The following is a 15402-nucleotide window of genomic DNA, read 5'->3' as shown; positions in this document are numbered from 1 at the left end:
TGTTGGATGCAGCATTGTGCAAATATCATACCAGTTGTATAATAAGTTCTCTTACGAGGAGAACTTGCAGGCAGGAAGACTAAACAGATCTCCAAGAGCCAGTTCAGGTCAGCATGGCCGGCAACAAACTAGAATTAATAAGCTCAGTCAGAACCAAACTGCCTGTCAAGTGTACAGCACTTCCCAGAAGCACAGGTTCCAAGAGGGCTTAGTAGCTCAGGCACATGAAAAAACACATGGAGTTAGGCCAGATCCAGTGCTATGCCAAAACAAATAAGCTTTCCTGGAGAGCACAGCACCAGCAAAGCCAGCATAGACAACACATTAATGATTTTACAAGAGTCAGCCGATGTTCAGCAGGGACAGTATTCAACTGAAGTTAATATCCTCATCTGAATCTAAACCAACTCTTCAGCAATACAGGTGTACGTGAAACGTGCTCTCCAAAGCATTGACATTAATGGAAAATGCTAAATATCAGGGCATTCCATCCCTCCATTGCCTTAGACTGGAATGAATCAACCATATAAGCAGATTTGTTAGAAAAAAGCCCCACCTTATCAGCTTATCCTCTAGCATTCTTATCCCATCCTGAGGTGAAGCAAGATTCTACTTCTGCCAGCTACAATACAGCTTATTAATTGGTCTAAAGAGACTATTATCATGGAATATAAAATCGTCATGATCCTTCCCCAGATCAGCAGTACATACTCTCCATAGAGTCTTTCAGTACTCATTAACAGATAAAAATAATCTTAAACTTTAAAAGGGCAGAGACCTTCACTTACTTCTAAATCAAAACAGAGCTCACCAAAATAGCAAACAAAATCACTTATACTTACTTCTTTTTTCATCCATAATTTTAAAGCAGTAAGTAAAGCCTTCACTCCTTGCACTAAATAGCTTGGAGGCTGGAAACCATCTTCCCTCAGTTCTAAAAAGGATACAGATACCAATTTAGAAACACACTAACAGTGAAAACAATAGAATGATACCTACCCTTCAGCCAATAAAGTTGCCGTTATGCAACAGCACAAAAAAGGAAAAATTGTGCAAGCAAATGAAACATGACATCCTGTACTTGTGTGCATACCGTACCAAAAAAATCAACCCAACCCTAAAGTGATTCTACGTAGAATCTTCTTTTTTTGACTTATTCTTGGGTGAATTAGGGATAGTTTACAACATACTAAAGGTCAATTAGGACAAAACAGATCTAAAATACAGAACAAGAGAAAACATATTTGAAGAAAGAAATCACTTTTATTTCATTGAGAAATATTTTAGTCAAAGGGGACCAGAAGGATGTGGGATGTATCTCTAAATTAGAATTCCTATTGCTTATTCCCATACATACAGAAAACGGTTCACACTAGCACGCTTCCACTCCCCAAGCATTTTCTGTCACCCTTCCAAACATCACAGTTCTCCCTCACGCAGTTTACATAATTTTTCTTCCCAAAATCAAAGGGGATGGGGGATGAAAAAATCACTCTGCTACAGAAGCTTCTCTTCTTAAGAAAGCTGGTGCTCCCAAGTGATTGCAATTCCTTTTCAACTTTCTCATTTCCTTCATGGGGAAAAAAAGAAGGGAAAAGACAAATCCTCCATAGAGTCAAAAGTAGATTGCAACCTCTCCCCATGTTCCTGACAAATATTTCCACTTGTCAACAGCAAATGGACCAACACTATAATTATTTGGCTCATTTTAATCCCTTAAAAGAATACACTAATAAAACACTATTTTTATGGATAATGTATTAGTCTGCTGGCAGAAAAAGGGAAGTCCTGTTACTAAACAGCCATTCTTCCCTTCAAGATGCCTCCTACTTGTTAAAGGGCATGAGAAGGAGTGGCAGGCCTTTGAGTTGCAGCAGAAGTCTTTCTGTACACTAGCTGACTCAGTTGATAAAATTTTGAGTATACAACACAGCACCACAGGATGGATTTTTTAGCTGCAACAGAAAAGACTGCATGACATAAGAGTAATCAAAATTAATGAGTATTGGATAGATGAGTAAGTTACCTATTCTGAAGCCCAAGAACTATGAAGAAAAATAGTTTAGGTGAATGCCACAACACTTAAGAGTATCATAAAACACTTCTTGCCAATGACAAGATAAAACCAAAATGTTTCTGACCCTGTTATCATTTTATAAAATGAACCAGAAAGATACATTGTGCTGATTTTGCTTACTGACCTGAATTTCACATAAAGTACTGCTAACAACCATGCACTCAACATTTTACAAGTTGGTCATCACCATTACCTTTCACAACTGAACTGGTATCATCCCTTATTTATGAAACAACGGATTCTGACTGGTAAACACCTAATTCACATGAGTCTTGATGCCAAAGCCCAACATAATCTTCACTCTATCCATGGAAACCTCAATTTTGACTTTTTATGATGGGTTTATAGATCATAGCATTGGTCTGCAACAAAATATCTGCTAAACCATAGATTAAAAATAACATGAGAACAAGCTTCATATCCCTCCCCTAAGACACAAGTCACAAGAGGTTCCTAGTCTATGTATTCAAGGAGTCATGGGATAAAAAGAGGAGGGAGACGAGCCGGGGGGACAGACAGGGGACATGACTCATAGTTAGCTAGATGATTTAGAAACATATATCCCACTGATTTTCCAGCAGGAATACAGCTCCTATGTCTTCTGACAAGTTTATAAATTTTAAATACGCAGGTATGAGACCAACCAAAGCAAGCTTTCAAGAAGAAAATATTTCTTTTTTGGAAAGAAAAATTTTCTGCAAGTTTGTTCTATTTGGTAGGATTTCTGAGTTGCTTTAAGTTCATCCAGAAACTTTAAATGCTCATTTAGGAAACAAGGGTTGTTCAATGCCTTCATTTGCTGCAAGGAGAACAGATCCATTTTCAATAACAGTGACTGTTTTCATATTTGAAAAAGGTTACGTGAGATTCTGATCTCTTCCAAACCAGAAGCTGAATTCATCAGCCTCCTTCAAAGGTTGATTTCTCTCCTTTGAAATACATCATTTAGAATATGACATTTATTATTAAGATTAAATAGAGCAGGCAGAGGGCAAAATATCTGAGAAAAAGAAGGTGCAGTCAGACAGGCACTCTCTCAAGCTCAATTATACATGGGTACAGATATAGGAATTACTGGACTAGATGAGGAAGTTTGGAAAGGACCGGCAACTGTCAAGAGCAAGAGGCTGTTGAGATGTCTATTGATAAGCACTGATATAAATGATTTAACACAGCTCATAGGAACTGATGCATCTTTCCTACAAAAACCCTCACAGGCACCTTTCCCTTAACAAAGAGCAGAAGACAACAGGTAGTTTGACTGAAAAGGTCAAAGAAAATTGTAGAAGTGCAAGAAAACCTCTTCATTCAGCTGTGAAGCCACCAAGAAGAAACCCACAGATATAAGTTGGTGGGATCATTTAGGCGGTCATTTGCTGAAAGAAAGAGAGAAAGGCTAAGGGTACTCAAAGATCTTAAATGATATGGAAGAAGCCTGAGTGAAAAACTGATGCCATTGAAGTAAGTTTCCTATCTTCCTTAACAAGGTTTTTTCAGATAACAGCAAATTAATCCTATTTGGTTGGTAGTATAATTGCACTGTGTCAGGATCTCAGATACTCTGTCTTGATAATCTAGAATGTTTTCATTGACCAGATACATCATCAGCATTGATGAAAAACACTAATAAAATTGTTCAAAGGTTCCAGCAGCATGCTACAAAGTGTAAAGTCACACGCATCACCAAGTGCACTAAGATTTCTGCACAGCACAAGTTACCCTAGAAACCTTTAATCACCAAAGTAGTTTTCAGAAAGATCATTTACTAAAACCAAGAACTGCTTGGATCTAGAATTGTCACAGTGCACAGCATTCACTAAAATCTGGTCAAAAAATAATGTGACTTTTCCAAAAAAAGGAATTCAAGTCTGGTTTTCCAGCTTAAGAAGTTTCCTCTGCAGTATAATTTTCTCCATTATCAATGGGGGGGGAGGGAGGGGGGGACGACACACAGACCAGCAGGGGAAGGCAGATACATGTATATCTCTTAAAACAAAACAAGGATTACCTTTCAATGTTTCCAGCAAGTTTTTGGCCACAAACCAACAGATGGCTTCAAAGAAAGGAAATTTGAAAAGATCTGGGGTTTTTAGCCTCTTCTCCATTTCATAACACCTGAATAAATAGAAACATCGCAAAACGTGAATATTTTAATTATCAAATTCACTATTCAACTATGTAATCATTCAAATTGACACAATGTCCAAAATAAAATAAAATAACCATGGCCATGATAAATAAAAGAAGTCAAGTACCACATAGTTAAATCCCAACAAGACCACAGACAAGATTGAACTCTGGTCTCATCCAGGCTCTGACCTTATCAAGTTTGACTGCGGCACTTCTAAGAATAATGTTGGACTTCATAAAACTAGGATACAAACCCAATGTGTGATCTTTTAACAGATGGAATTTTATCAGGATTCCACTGTAATAAATAAAAACAATATGTTTAGAAGACAGCTCCACATCTTGGACAAAAACTAAATACAGCTGCCCTTAGAGCAATGCTGACTTGAGGACGCTCATTTCAACTCAGTGTCGCACACCTGGGCTTGCTCAGTTTTGTTTTACTCACTTACACTAATCTCCAAAGTGGAGTTTTTCCTTCTTTTATTTTTTTTCCTTTTATTCACTTAAATTCTTGCATATCCTTCATTTTGCTTTTGAAACAAACTTTGCAGAAGTGAAATAAGAGTATGTGCTTGATACAGTCTAACTGAAAATGCCACTATTATCTGTTTGAGAGCCTGTACCGATTTGATCCTGGTTAAGAGCACGAAGAAAAATATCTATTAAAAGAATATCCTATTTACTGAGGAAAAGGTATAGGAAGAGCTGAGACTAACCTGAGCTGCATGCCAATATTGAGGTTGTGCAAAAAGTTTCCTCCAAAAGCCATACAATCCTGAGAAGTGAGCACAGCATGAATCCAGCCTGAAATGACAGATTCTGAAACTTAATACATACATATAAATTATTCTAAACCACTTTTTAAATACATATATAAGTAAAAATGCTGTACCTGGAAACAAAAAAGCAAACAAATTTGTATTCTGTGCTAGGAACAAGTAATCTAAATTTTAACAACATGTAAATTACAGTGTTTCAGAAATCTAGTCGAACTGTAGTTTTCTGAAGGAGTTAAGATTAAGACATTTTTTACTGGGGTGGGAGGAAATGAAAGACTGCCAGTGATTTTTCAAGTAAAAATTCCCAAAAGTTTTCCCTCTAATCAAAAAAAAATAAGCAAGTTAGGAGAGGAAAAACATACTGAACAAAAGATAAAGTCATAAACATAAAATAGGAATTATATTACTTTCAATATTTACGTGTTGCTTACAGTAACGGAGCTGTTTGCACAACATAAAAAAAATCATTTAGCAGTACGGAAGTTTTTCAAATAGGAATTCAGAAGTAGTTCCATTAATTATTCTAAATACAGTCATCCTAATTCCAGTGAAATTATGATCAGTTTAAAACCCAGTCTAGGCACATTGACTATATAAAATTGTCACATAATTGAAATATTGTCCTTGTGAACTCCAGTATTCAACACGGCAAAGCATGGCCAACATTATGCTATCAATCTAGCTGATTACTACTGGATAATTTCAAGTAAGTACACAAAAGAACGTATGATATTAGCTTCCCGATTAAAAAGAGTTACCTTTAAAATTTATATAGTGCAGCTTTAATGTAAATAAACTACAAATAGAGTTTCTTCTTTCAAGATTTTTTTTTCTGATTTTGCATGCATACGGGTGATCTTTTGACAAAAGATGAGTTGGTCACACATTTGCGGATTACTTCATGGTTTGACTGAGTGTAGGCAATATGTACAAACACAGGAAGCTCCCCAGCTTGAGGCAAGATCAGACCAAATCACAAGCAACTATATATTGCAAACTACCATTAAATCAATGCCTTAATTCAGTTAAGAACAACCAGTTCTAGTTGTTGTAGTATCACACGTAAAAAGACCTGAAACCTAGCAACGATGCTGACTAAGCAACATGCCTACTATGTAGCCTGGGAAGGAAGTAAGTTACAGAATGGTATATGAGAGAATGTAGAATACAATGGCACATGCAACCTAAGGGGTTTTTTTAATTAATATATTATACATTGTTCAGTTTTACTTCTGTTCTTTGAGAAGTGCAGTGCAATGAAGATTGCCTTGTATTACCAGTTGCATTTTGCATTTGTTAACATGGTTTTAATTTTTCAGTTATCATCATCATCACCACAGTAGAGGAATACCTCTGACTCTCCAAGGAATATGTGTATTTCAATCCTTTAAACACACATCTCCCCAGACACTGACAAAACTGACAACAAAGCCTCCTCACTGTTGCATCAACACCAAGGATTTTTATGGCATGCCTGTATCAACTAAAGGATTTCTATTTTTTTTTTTTTTTTTTTTTTACATACCTACTTGCTATTTCTATATTGTAGTTTTGATCAAGGTCTATGTAACAAGGCAAGAAAATTTGGTGTAGACCACACAGGATATCTTGAATAAGATTTAAATAACTCTCAAGAGCCTCCCAGTAGGTGCTATTCATCTACACGCAAGATTAATTTTAAATCAGAAGTCTACTCTGAACATATTTCAGAGATTATAAAATAATTACGACATCCACTAGCATCAGTGCAAGCAGGAACAGCAAAAGTGGTTTTCAGTAGAGATCAGGGGTTTTTTTTTTTAAAGCCTTTAATCAGTCTTACAGTATTTCCCATTTTTTAAACGCCTGTCTTGAAACCTAGTTTAATTTATTGGTTCTTACACTATACTCCATCATATGTTTATGTGTGTATACACATACACACGTATGTGTATATACACATTTACATTGAAAAGTACCATTTTATGTGTATACACATACAAATACACATATACATTAGAAATTATCATTTTATGATACTTTTCTTTTTGGCCACATCATAGTGGGAGCTCAGATTTAGCTGATTACTTGGGAAGCAGTAACTATCTCCAAAGATCTGTGGGTCACAACTTATTAAGAACTTCTAAAGCTCTTCATTCTGTAATTCTGCATTCTTTGTTCATAGATGTATGACCTTACACTTAGATGAAAGGAAAATTAATGTCATCTCTTGCCAAAAATATATGGTTTCAAAAAGCTCTGGGTGTTCAGAAATGTTAAGTGCATATATAGCTCCTTACCATGTAGTATTTATTCTGCACAAGCCATGAACTAGAACAGTAAACACTAAACCTCACAGGTAGAGAACTGAGCTATGAGAAAAATGTAGTAGTCTGTCTAGGAAGTCCATGACAGAATAAGGTACTGAACACAATCTTCAAGGTTTATTCCAGAAGTAGAATCATGCACCATTTTCCTTTTCTGTGTATTTAAAGCTTCCTTCCCCCAAAAAAGAAAGACAGTACCCAGTAAAAATCTTTAATTACAAAATAAAAAAAAGTACTTATATGGAGGGGCTGGAGAAGTGAAAATACAAGAAATTAACTGGCACTCGCTTTATTGGCAAAATATGGTTTGATTTATTAAAGACTAAGTTTATGGTGGTATTTGGGACTTGGGGGGGGGGGTGTTTTGTTTGGAGGATTTTTCTGGTTTTTTTAAATAGATAAAGAAGTTTAATTGTCTTGGTGTTTCTCATGTCTTAAAAATGTACTGTAATTTATCAGATGCTATTAGGTGATGGCTACAAGAAATGTTGTTAAAGAAAATCAGAAGAGACCATGCCTCTGCTTAATTTTTAAAGGAAGATGCTGAAATGAATTTATGAGCTCTAGAGTTTCATAAACTATATCTACAAATATCCTTTTATTTTTAATAAAAGGAATTAACACATGAATTCAATTATATATTCTTCAATTTTATTTAGGGATACTTTCATTTTGATTCAGAGAGTCTCCATAGGCTCCACCACAGTTTAGATGTCCTGCTGACAGAAAACAAAAAATGAAGAAAAAAGGAAAAAAAAAAAACCAACACAAAAACAAAAACCCCACAAAAACAAAAAAACCCCAAACCAAAAACTTTTCTTTTTAATCCTCTAGCCTACAGCATAAGAAGTTTATGATGTTTTTGTAATAATTTTGCCTAGTAGGTCTTACAATATTCAAAAGCTTTACAATCAAAATTATATTATAAAATTAAGGTAAGAATTCAGTCTGCATATCTATCATATGGTGAACAATGTGTGTTCTATGAATTGGAACTATTTGGAACTATATCCAAATTAAGCTTCAATTTGTTGTCTTATAATTGGGTAACAAACACCCTTTCTTTCCATGATAACTGTTACTACTGTCAGGCACTCTAAAAAGCTCATTACTTGTTTTGCAAATCTAAATTTCTGTATTTTTTATTATTCTCTCTTATCCAAAATTTTAGGAGAAACCAAATGTTGATAACACAATCCCGTGTGATTAAACATGCTAAGTCCTAGTAATAAGGGTAAAATCTTACCTGTTGGAACAAATAAAGTGTGTCCTTGCTTCACAACACATTTATAACATTTGTCAACCTTGTCCCCAAAATATACTTCACTCTGGGTGACAGATGAACTCCAAGACTCATACAGAGCCAAATTTTCATCAGTGGGCTTGATCAAATAGAATATCTTCTCACCCTATTAAACAAAAATATCAAATAAATAAATGAATGTTCCTGGAGGCATACTACAACCTCCGAGTCATTCCTAATAAAGTAACAGATTGATCTAAATGGTAAGTATTCCATACTTCCACTATGGAACACTGGGGCTTCCTAGCCCCAGTGTTTCACAACTGTAATCCACCAAAAGCTTAGGCAATAGTACACTAACCAGTTGTAGTCTTGTGATGTAAAAGCAGCAAACAAACCAACCAAAACTTTTCATTGGAGTATAAAAAATTCCAGCTTTTATAAACCATTTATGGATATGTGCACACATGCCAAATGAGAAAGCATAAAATGAAACCACTTTGCCTCTTCTATGATGTATACATGGTCAAAGTTTGTTAGAAGAATAAAAAGTTGAGTACGTCAATGATTTTCATTCAATTCATTTTTTCATACTAAAACCGCACTATATCACCTACCAGTCTACTAAAATGATCAGTCAACCAATTATAGTCTAGAAGTCACCAACAGCATGCTAAAATAAAAGCATAAAAATGCAACACCAACAATCAGTAATTCACTTCCAAATTCCTCCCCTGGCTTTTTAAGCACAAAATTTCATACACGCAATAATTCTAAACAGGTGATAATGCCATGGCAGAAAGCTGCACACTGAATAAATTGTTTCGCACAGTCACAAATCAAGAAGCCTTCATACCCAGAGAACATGGTACCAGACTGATGTTCCTCCAAAATCAATATGAAAATCAGTATAGCTGTCCTGGACACCCATCAAGCAATACTTCTGAACAAAAGGCTTAGGGAAGACAGAATCATCTGGCCAATAATTTTCCACCCATGAAAGCTTTCTGGCAATATCTGGTACTTCCACTAATTCAGACATCCTTTAAAACAAACAAACAAACAAACAAGAACCATAAATATAATCGAGTAAGCACATCTTTTTAAATGACAGCTTTAATTTTTTGTTTCCTACAAAGTTATTACTTATGAATTAATAAAAATGTTTTATACCCACATTACATCACAGTAGTTGTCTACTTAAAACACGCAGCCTCCTATCTTTCCCACTACAGACATTATATTCCTATACATACTGTTCAACTTAGTGAAAACCACTTAGTACGTTCAAGGAATTGAAGTTGATACTCACTTTGTGTCCGAGAATTCCAGGCTGATCACATTCAATACTTTTGGTCGGTCAGGATTTGTGAAATATTTAATATAATTATGGAGCTTCATTTTACTGTCTGCTTGTCTTGCTACATCTATTACATCTATCACTTTGTCGCCACCTGTGAAAAACAGGATGACTTTCTTAAATCTATCGCAGGCAAAAACAGCCAATTAAGGTGTTTAAGAGAAATTTAACATTTTTCCAGCCTTTATCAAAACATTTCTGCACAAAAACTCCACTACTACCAGCATTCTCTTGGAACAGAGACAGATCAGTATAAACCAACTTTTTATTAGGTCTAACTTTAATTGCTATAATCAGCTAAGGACAGAACTGAAAACACTCTAAAAATAAATCCCCTCCCCTGTGGTTAACCAAAAAGAAAAAGAGCAGTATAGGATGACTGCAACTGGTTTAAAAAAAAAAAAAATTGGGTTTGTGGCTGCAATTGGAAAGACTAGCGTACAGAAAGTTATCAAGGCAGATCTATTCCTCACTATTCCTACTAATCATCACCACAGCACTTGAATATTTAACACAAGGACCACTAGGAACTCTTTACCAATAATAAAACCTACTGCTCACAGCTTGAAATTCTTAGCAAACAGCACTAAACTTGTGCCATAATTGGTAAGTTTTTATTGTTAAAAAACTATGCAGGTACTCCTTTGCAGACATTCTACAAGCCCACCTCACCCTCCTTATATACATGCATAACTTTTAAGCACACAGTAATTTCATTGAATAATTAAGTCATGAATGTGCTTCATTTCTGAAGACAACAAGGACTGGTTTACACATTGCGTATTTTAAAATGATAAACCTGTAGAACTAGACAGGCAAGAAGCAACCTTTAGCCAAGAGAAAGGACTAACAATGACATTATAATAGCAATTGGTTTATGTCCACTTAGTTATACAACGGTCAAATCTGACAATTAATTTTGGAATGCTGGAATGTATCTAGATGTACATTATAATCACAATTACTTTAAAATTGCAAGTTAGTATCATCTTGATAAATTCCAGTTGGAATAGTTTTTATTCAGTTTTCTTATTTTTAATTTCAATAATAGAAAGGTAAATCTGTGGCCAGACCAAGTTTCTCTCTGAATCTGAAGAGGCAATATTCCAAAAGAAAAGATTCATAAGTATCAAAATGATAATTACACTTTAAAGCAGAACACATTACTGTTTATAACCATCATAATGGTAACAACATTCCATATACTACATATTTCCTCTATTCTGGTGCCACTGTAAAATGCTGATGGACAGAAAAATCTACTTTCAGCACACATCATTATATTAGGTTATCGCAAGAACACAGACAAGGACATATACAGACTTCTCAACTGTACTATATGTTACAGGAAATGTCATGCTGCAATTGGCTCAGTCTCTATTTCACTGTACTGCACCCTTCCATGAGGTTGAAACAATTACAGACTGTCAAGAGATCTGATAAGAAAGAAAAGGTCCTTGGGAAGCTCTAGCTCTCACACCAAAGGAAGCCAAGGTAGGAAATTTTCCAGGAAGAAAGATTTAATTCAGAAATGCCAGTTTGCTGAGCCCAAAACATTAAGTTTTGCAATATTCAACCAATGATTAAACTTTATTGATCATAAGAGTGATTCATTCAATTCTCACAAAAAGGACGATCTTAAAAGTCATTATACTTTATTGGTTTACAACATGTAGCAGAAAAAAAACCCAACATTCCATGTTTAGCTTGCACCAAAATTAACATGTTTGAAAGTTGAAAGGTAAGGCTGTATTCCTATCACATATCTACCCCACACACATACACCAAAAAAAAAAAAAAGGGGGGGACACCCCAAAACCATAGCTTTAATTTTACTCTCTGCTAGTCTTCTGGTTAGAAGTAATTCAATTTAGAATATATATTTAGCACCCTGGAAGCTCTTATAATCATGCAAATATTTATTTTGATTTACAGACAGGATCATTTGTAAGTACTCCAGAGTGACTCTTACCTACATAGCGTTCCACATCTAAAACGGAGAAAGTTGGCGGAGGAAGTCTGAGCCCCAGACCATCTAATTTAGGAACCATAATGGGAACATCAAACCCATGTTTCTCCAAGTATCTTTGTGTCAACTGGCTTCCATGCATTTTCAAAATGACTTCATCAGCACTAGTGGAAAGAAATAATGGAATATTAGCAGAAAAGCATCCTTCAAGCACTACTGAAAAAAAGTTATGGTACAGTTTGGGGGACGACAGATGGGAATGGCTACATTTGAATCCAAAAGAAGTGGAACCAGTACTATTATATTAAGCATTTAACTAAAAGACAAAGAAAACTACCTAAACCATCAAGGAAACTTTTACTGTCATGCATAACCTGGGAACTCATAGTCTTTCTATATGACTGAACGCAGTAATTTCAGAGGATGGGGAAAAGGAATTCTCAGAGAAGGCATTAAAGTACATTTTGGTAACAACAACAAATTCCTTTAAAGAATTGTAAGTCATTGTGTTTCAGTGAGATAGCCAATCAGACAGCTCAGGATGAAAGTACAACCATGTTTCTCCACTTTCCTCTAAAGCATGTGAGAATGGATAGACTACCAGCTCATACAAATGTTCTACGTTATTTGGAATGAAACTAAGGACTATTCCTGGACCAGAGGAATAGACAGAGAATATTCTGACAGTTCAGGCACAAAAAAGAAAAACAAAAACCAACCACTCTTGCTACTGCCCCCATTCCCCCACATAAACAAACAAAACCACGAAAACTCAAACCCCCACATCACCCTGTAGCAGTCCCAACAGACAAAATATCCCAGTGCAAAACTGAACAGGGGAAGCTACTGCATGAAAAGGCAAATGTATCCATCTGAAACAGGGATGGGGCAGGGGGGGATTCTAAAGGAGGAGGAAGTCATCTTCAACCTTCATTTTCTGAAGCAGAGAAATGTTAGTCGCCTCCCCTAAGACACACTCAGCCGACAACGTTTCTCTCTTTCTTTCACTGAAATGTGTAAGTAAGCTTCTGTACCTTGGGAAAGAGCGAGCCCGCAGCTGTTTAACGAAGGTCCGTGTTCCAGCCTGCACCGGTTTGGAACCATCATCCAACTCTGTGTAGTCGTGTCTGTGCCAGTTCCTCCTCTTCTTCACTACGAGTTTCAGAACGATTGAACTTTGAGTTAGTTAAATCAGATGGCTCAGATTAGCAGTCATCCCACCACTGAGTCAGACATGCCTCAAATCACATCACTACGATTAACAAACTGTATTGTTTATGCAGGTGACACTATACCTATCTGCAACAAACGGAATCTTCAGGACACCTGACAGTCATTCTCTATACTTCTATAGCTCCTTCTATGTGAGAACCTCAGTGCACATTATACACAGTGATTTAAGACTCCATATCCAGCACAGCACAAGTAAACAGCAGCAGCCTGAAAGTTGTCCAAATCTAAAAAGTCAGCAACAAAACTAGAAGTAGAACTTTAATTCCCTAAAGCTCAACTTTTTTTTTTTTTTTTTAAATAAACAGAACAATCGTACCTCTTCAAGATCCACAGACTTCATTTTATTTATTAACACAGAATCAAGCGGACCTAATCCCATTGTGGAATCTCACCATATGAGCATACCCATATCCAGCCTGATAATATTACTACTATTCACTACCGTATGCTGTTCAAAACTAAACCACCTTTCTTTTATCCACTGCTTATGTCTCCATAACAGTTTTGGGCGTAAACAGTTTTAGGTGTAAACTGTTTTGAGTAGGTGTGATCTTTACTATGCAAGCACAATACATATAACGTAAGCATTGCACCCCAAAACAATCAACTTCTGAGTTGTTTGAAACTTTAATGCACTACTACAACATATTAATAAAGAACAAAGGATAAATTAATGTTCTATTACAATTTTGTAAATCTGAAACTGATAGTTCAATAGCAACTAAATTGCATTTTTAACAGTTCCCTATACTTAAAGGGCCGAGGAAAATGAAAAACCAGACATTCTCCTAAGAACTGTTGTGTTGGTCTCCTCATGACAAATGAGAGATACACAAATGAGGAAAAAAAAAAACCTATTTTCATAGAATCATAGAACGGTTTGGGTTAGAAGGGACCTTTAAGGATCACCTAGTTCCAACCCCTCTGCCATGGGCAGGGACATCTTTCACTAGACCTCGTTGCTCAAAGCCCCATCTAACCTGGCCTTGAACACTTCCAGGGATGGGGCATCCATGGCTTCTCTGGGCAAACTGTTCCAGTGCCTCATCACCCTCATAGTAAAGGATTTCTTCCTTATAGCCAATCTAAACCTACACTCTTTCAGTTTAGAACCGTTATCTCTTGTCCTGTCACTACAGGCCTTGGTAAAAAGTCGTCTTCTTTCTTATAAGCCCCCTTTATATATTGAAAGGCTGTATTTTAGAACATTGTAAGCTGTATGCAGCCTCCCCATTTGAATTTTTTGGCCGTAAGTGAAGCAGAGGACAAAGTGACTTATGATATCATGGTGAATTTACTGCCTGTCTTCAAATTTCCATTATTTCGTGACAAATTATTTCATAATGGGTATTTCATTAATTCATCTTAATCAACCACTCATTTTGTATCTTCATTTATAAAGAACACCACCTCACTGCTTTGAAAAGAAGCCCTCGGTTGTATCATCTATCTGTTTGTTAGCAAAATGCACTTTGGAGCACTTTCTGTCTATACAAAAAAAACTGTCTCTCTTGTCCTCAAACATTCAGCAGGCTGAGAAGCCCCATTAAATTCCCAACAGGTGCCTCAGCAAAAAGAACCACCATCTCATCATCCGAGAAAGAAACTCCAACAGCGCTGAACTTGCTACCTTTCTATTGACTTAACAGCATTATCATTTACCACACTAAGAAACATACTAAGGGTACAGTAATTTTTAGGTTGCGTTTCAGTTTTTCCTAAAAAAGCCAAACTCTGCTCCACAGCATTAGATAGTTGCTACTAGAAGACCACCCCAAGAAGATTTACTGAGACCAGATCTATAATTTAACTAATGTTAAGCAGAAATTTAGTTACATCTGCTGAGGAAACACAGAAGAGGGAAAAGCTACTGTTACTTGTCAACACAAATGGTGTTTTACAGGCATATACAGAACAGCCCGCAATGCAAATATGACACCCAGCTAAACAACTGTATTAATACAAATTTGAACTTTATGGAAGAGCTCATCCTTAAGTTTACCAAAGTCATGATGCACCCAAAATCTAAAAAAAGAGCTAGCAATACTGAAAGCACAGCTAACAGTAACAGGAAGCTAAGGATTTAAGAAGAAGAAGAAAAAAAAAAGGTAACTTCTAAAAAGAAAAAAAAAATGCTGCTTCTCCAGAAAAAAATGTTGGTTATATAGGAATAACTGACATCTTATAGTCATTACACATAAGAGGTAATTATTCCTATTGATAAGCTGTTTCCTACAGAAGTGACAAAATGTACCCTTTAGAAGACATTTAAGAGAATAAACTGACATTTATAGCTATTTGC

At 35.9% G+C, this 15402-nt stretch overlaps 1 protein-coding gene across 1 annotated transcript in view; it reads right to left on the bottom strand.

Moving 5' to 3' along the window:
• The window catches only part of KDM7A (lysine demethylase 7A), a 72421-nt gene that overhangs the window by 23460 nt on the left and 33559 nt on the right, over positions 1–15402 (bottom strand). Inside the window, exons 4-11 of the mRNA XM_009288408.2 lie at positions 12902–13019; positions 11871–12031; positions 9851–9992; positions 9395–9581; positions 8542–8704; positions 4927–5014; positions 4086–4192; positions 843–934 (exon numbers count right to left, since the gene is read on the bottom strand). Of these exons, the coding sequence (XP_009286683.1) occupies positions 843–934; positions 4086–4192; positions 4927–5014; positions 8542–8704; positions 9395–9581; positions 9851–9992; positions 11871–12031; positions 12902–13019 (1058 nt within the window). The remainder of the gene's footprint in view (positions 1–842; positions 935–4085; positions 4193–4926; positions 5015–8541; positions 8705–9394; positions 9582–9850; positions 9993–11870; positions 12032–12901; positions 13020–15402) is intronic.

Source organism: Aptenodytes forsteri, unplaced genomic scaffold, assembly GCF_000699145.1.
Source record: "Aptenodytes forsteri isolate BGI_AS27 unplaced genomic scaffold, ASM69914v1 Scaffold56, whole genome shotgun sequence".
NCBI classification, from domain to species: Eukaryota; Metazoa; Chordata; class Aves; order Sphenisciformes; family Spheniscidae; genus Aptenodytes; species Aptenodytes forsteri.
Note: the sequence above shows the minus strand (reverse complement) of the source record. Positions and strands in the feature narration are given on the sequence as shown.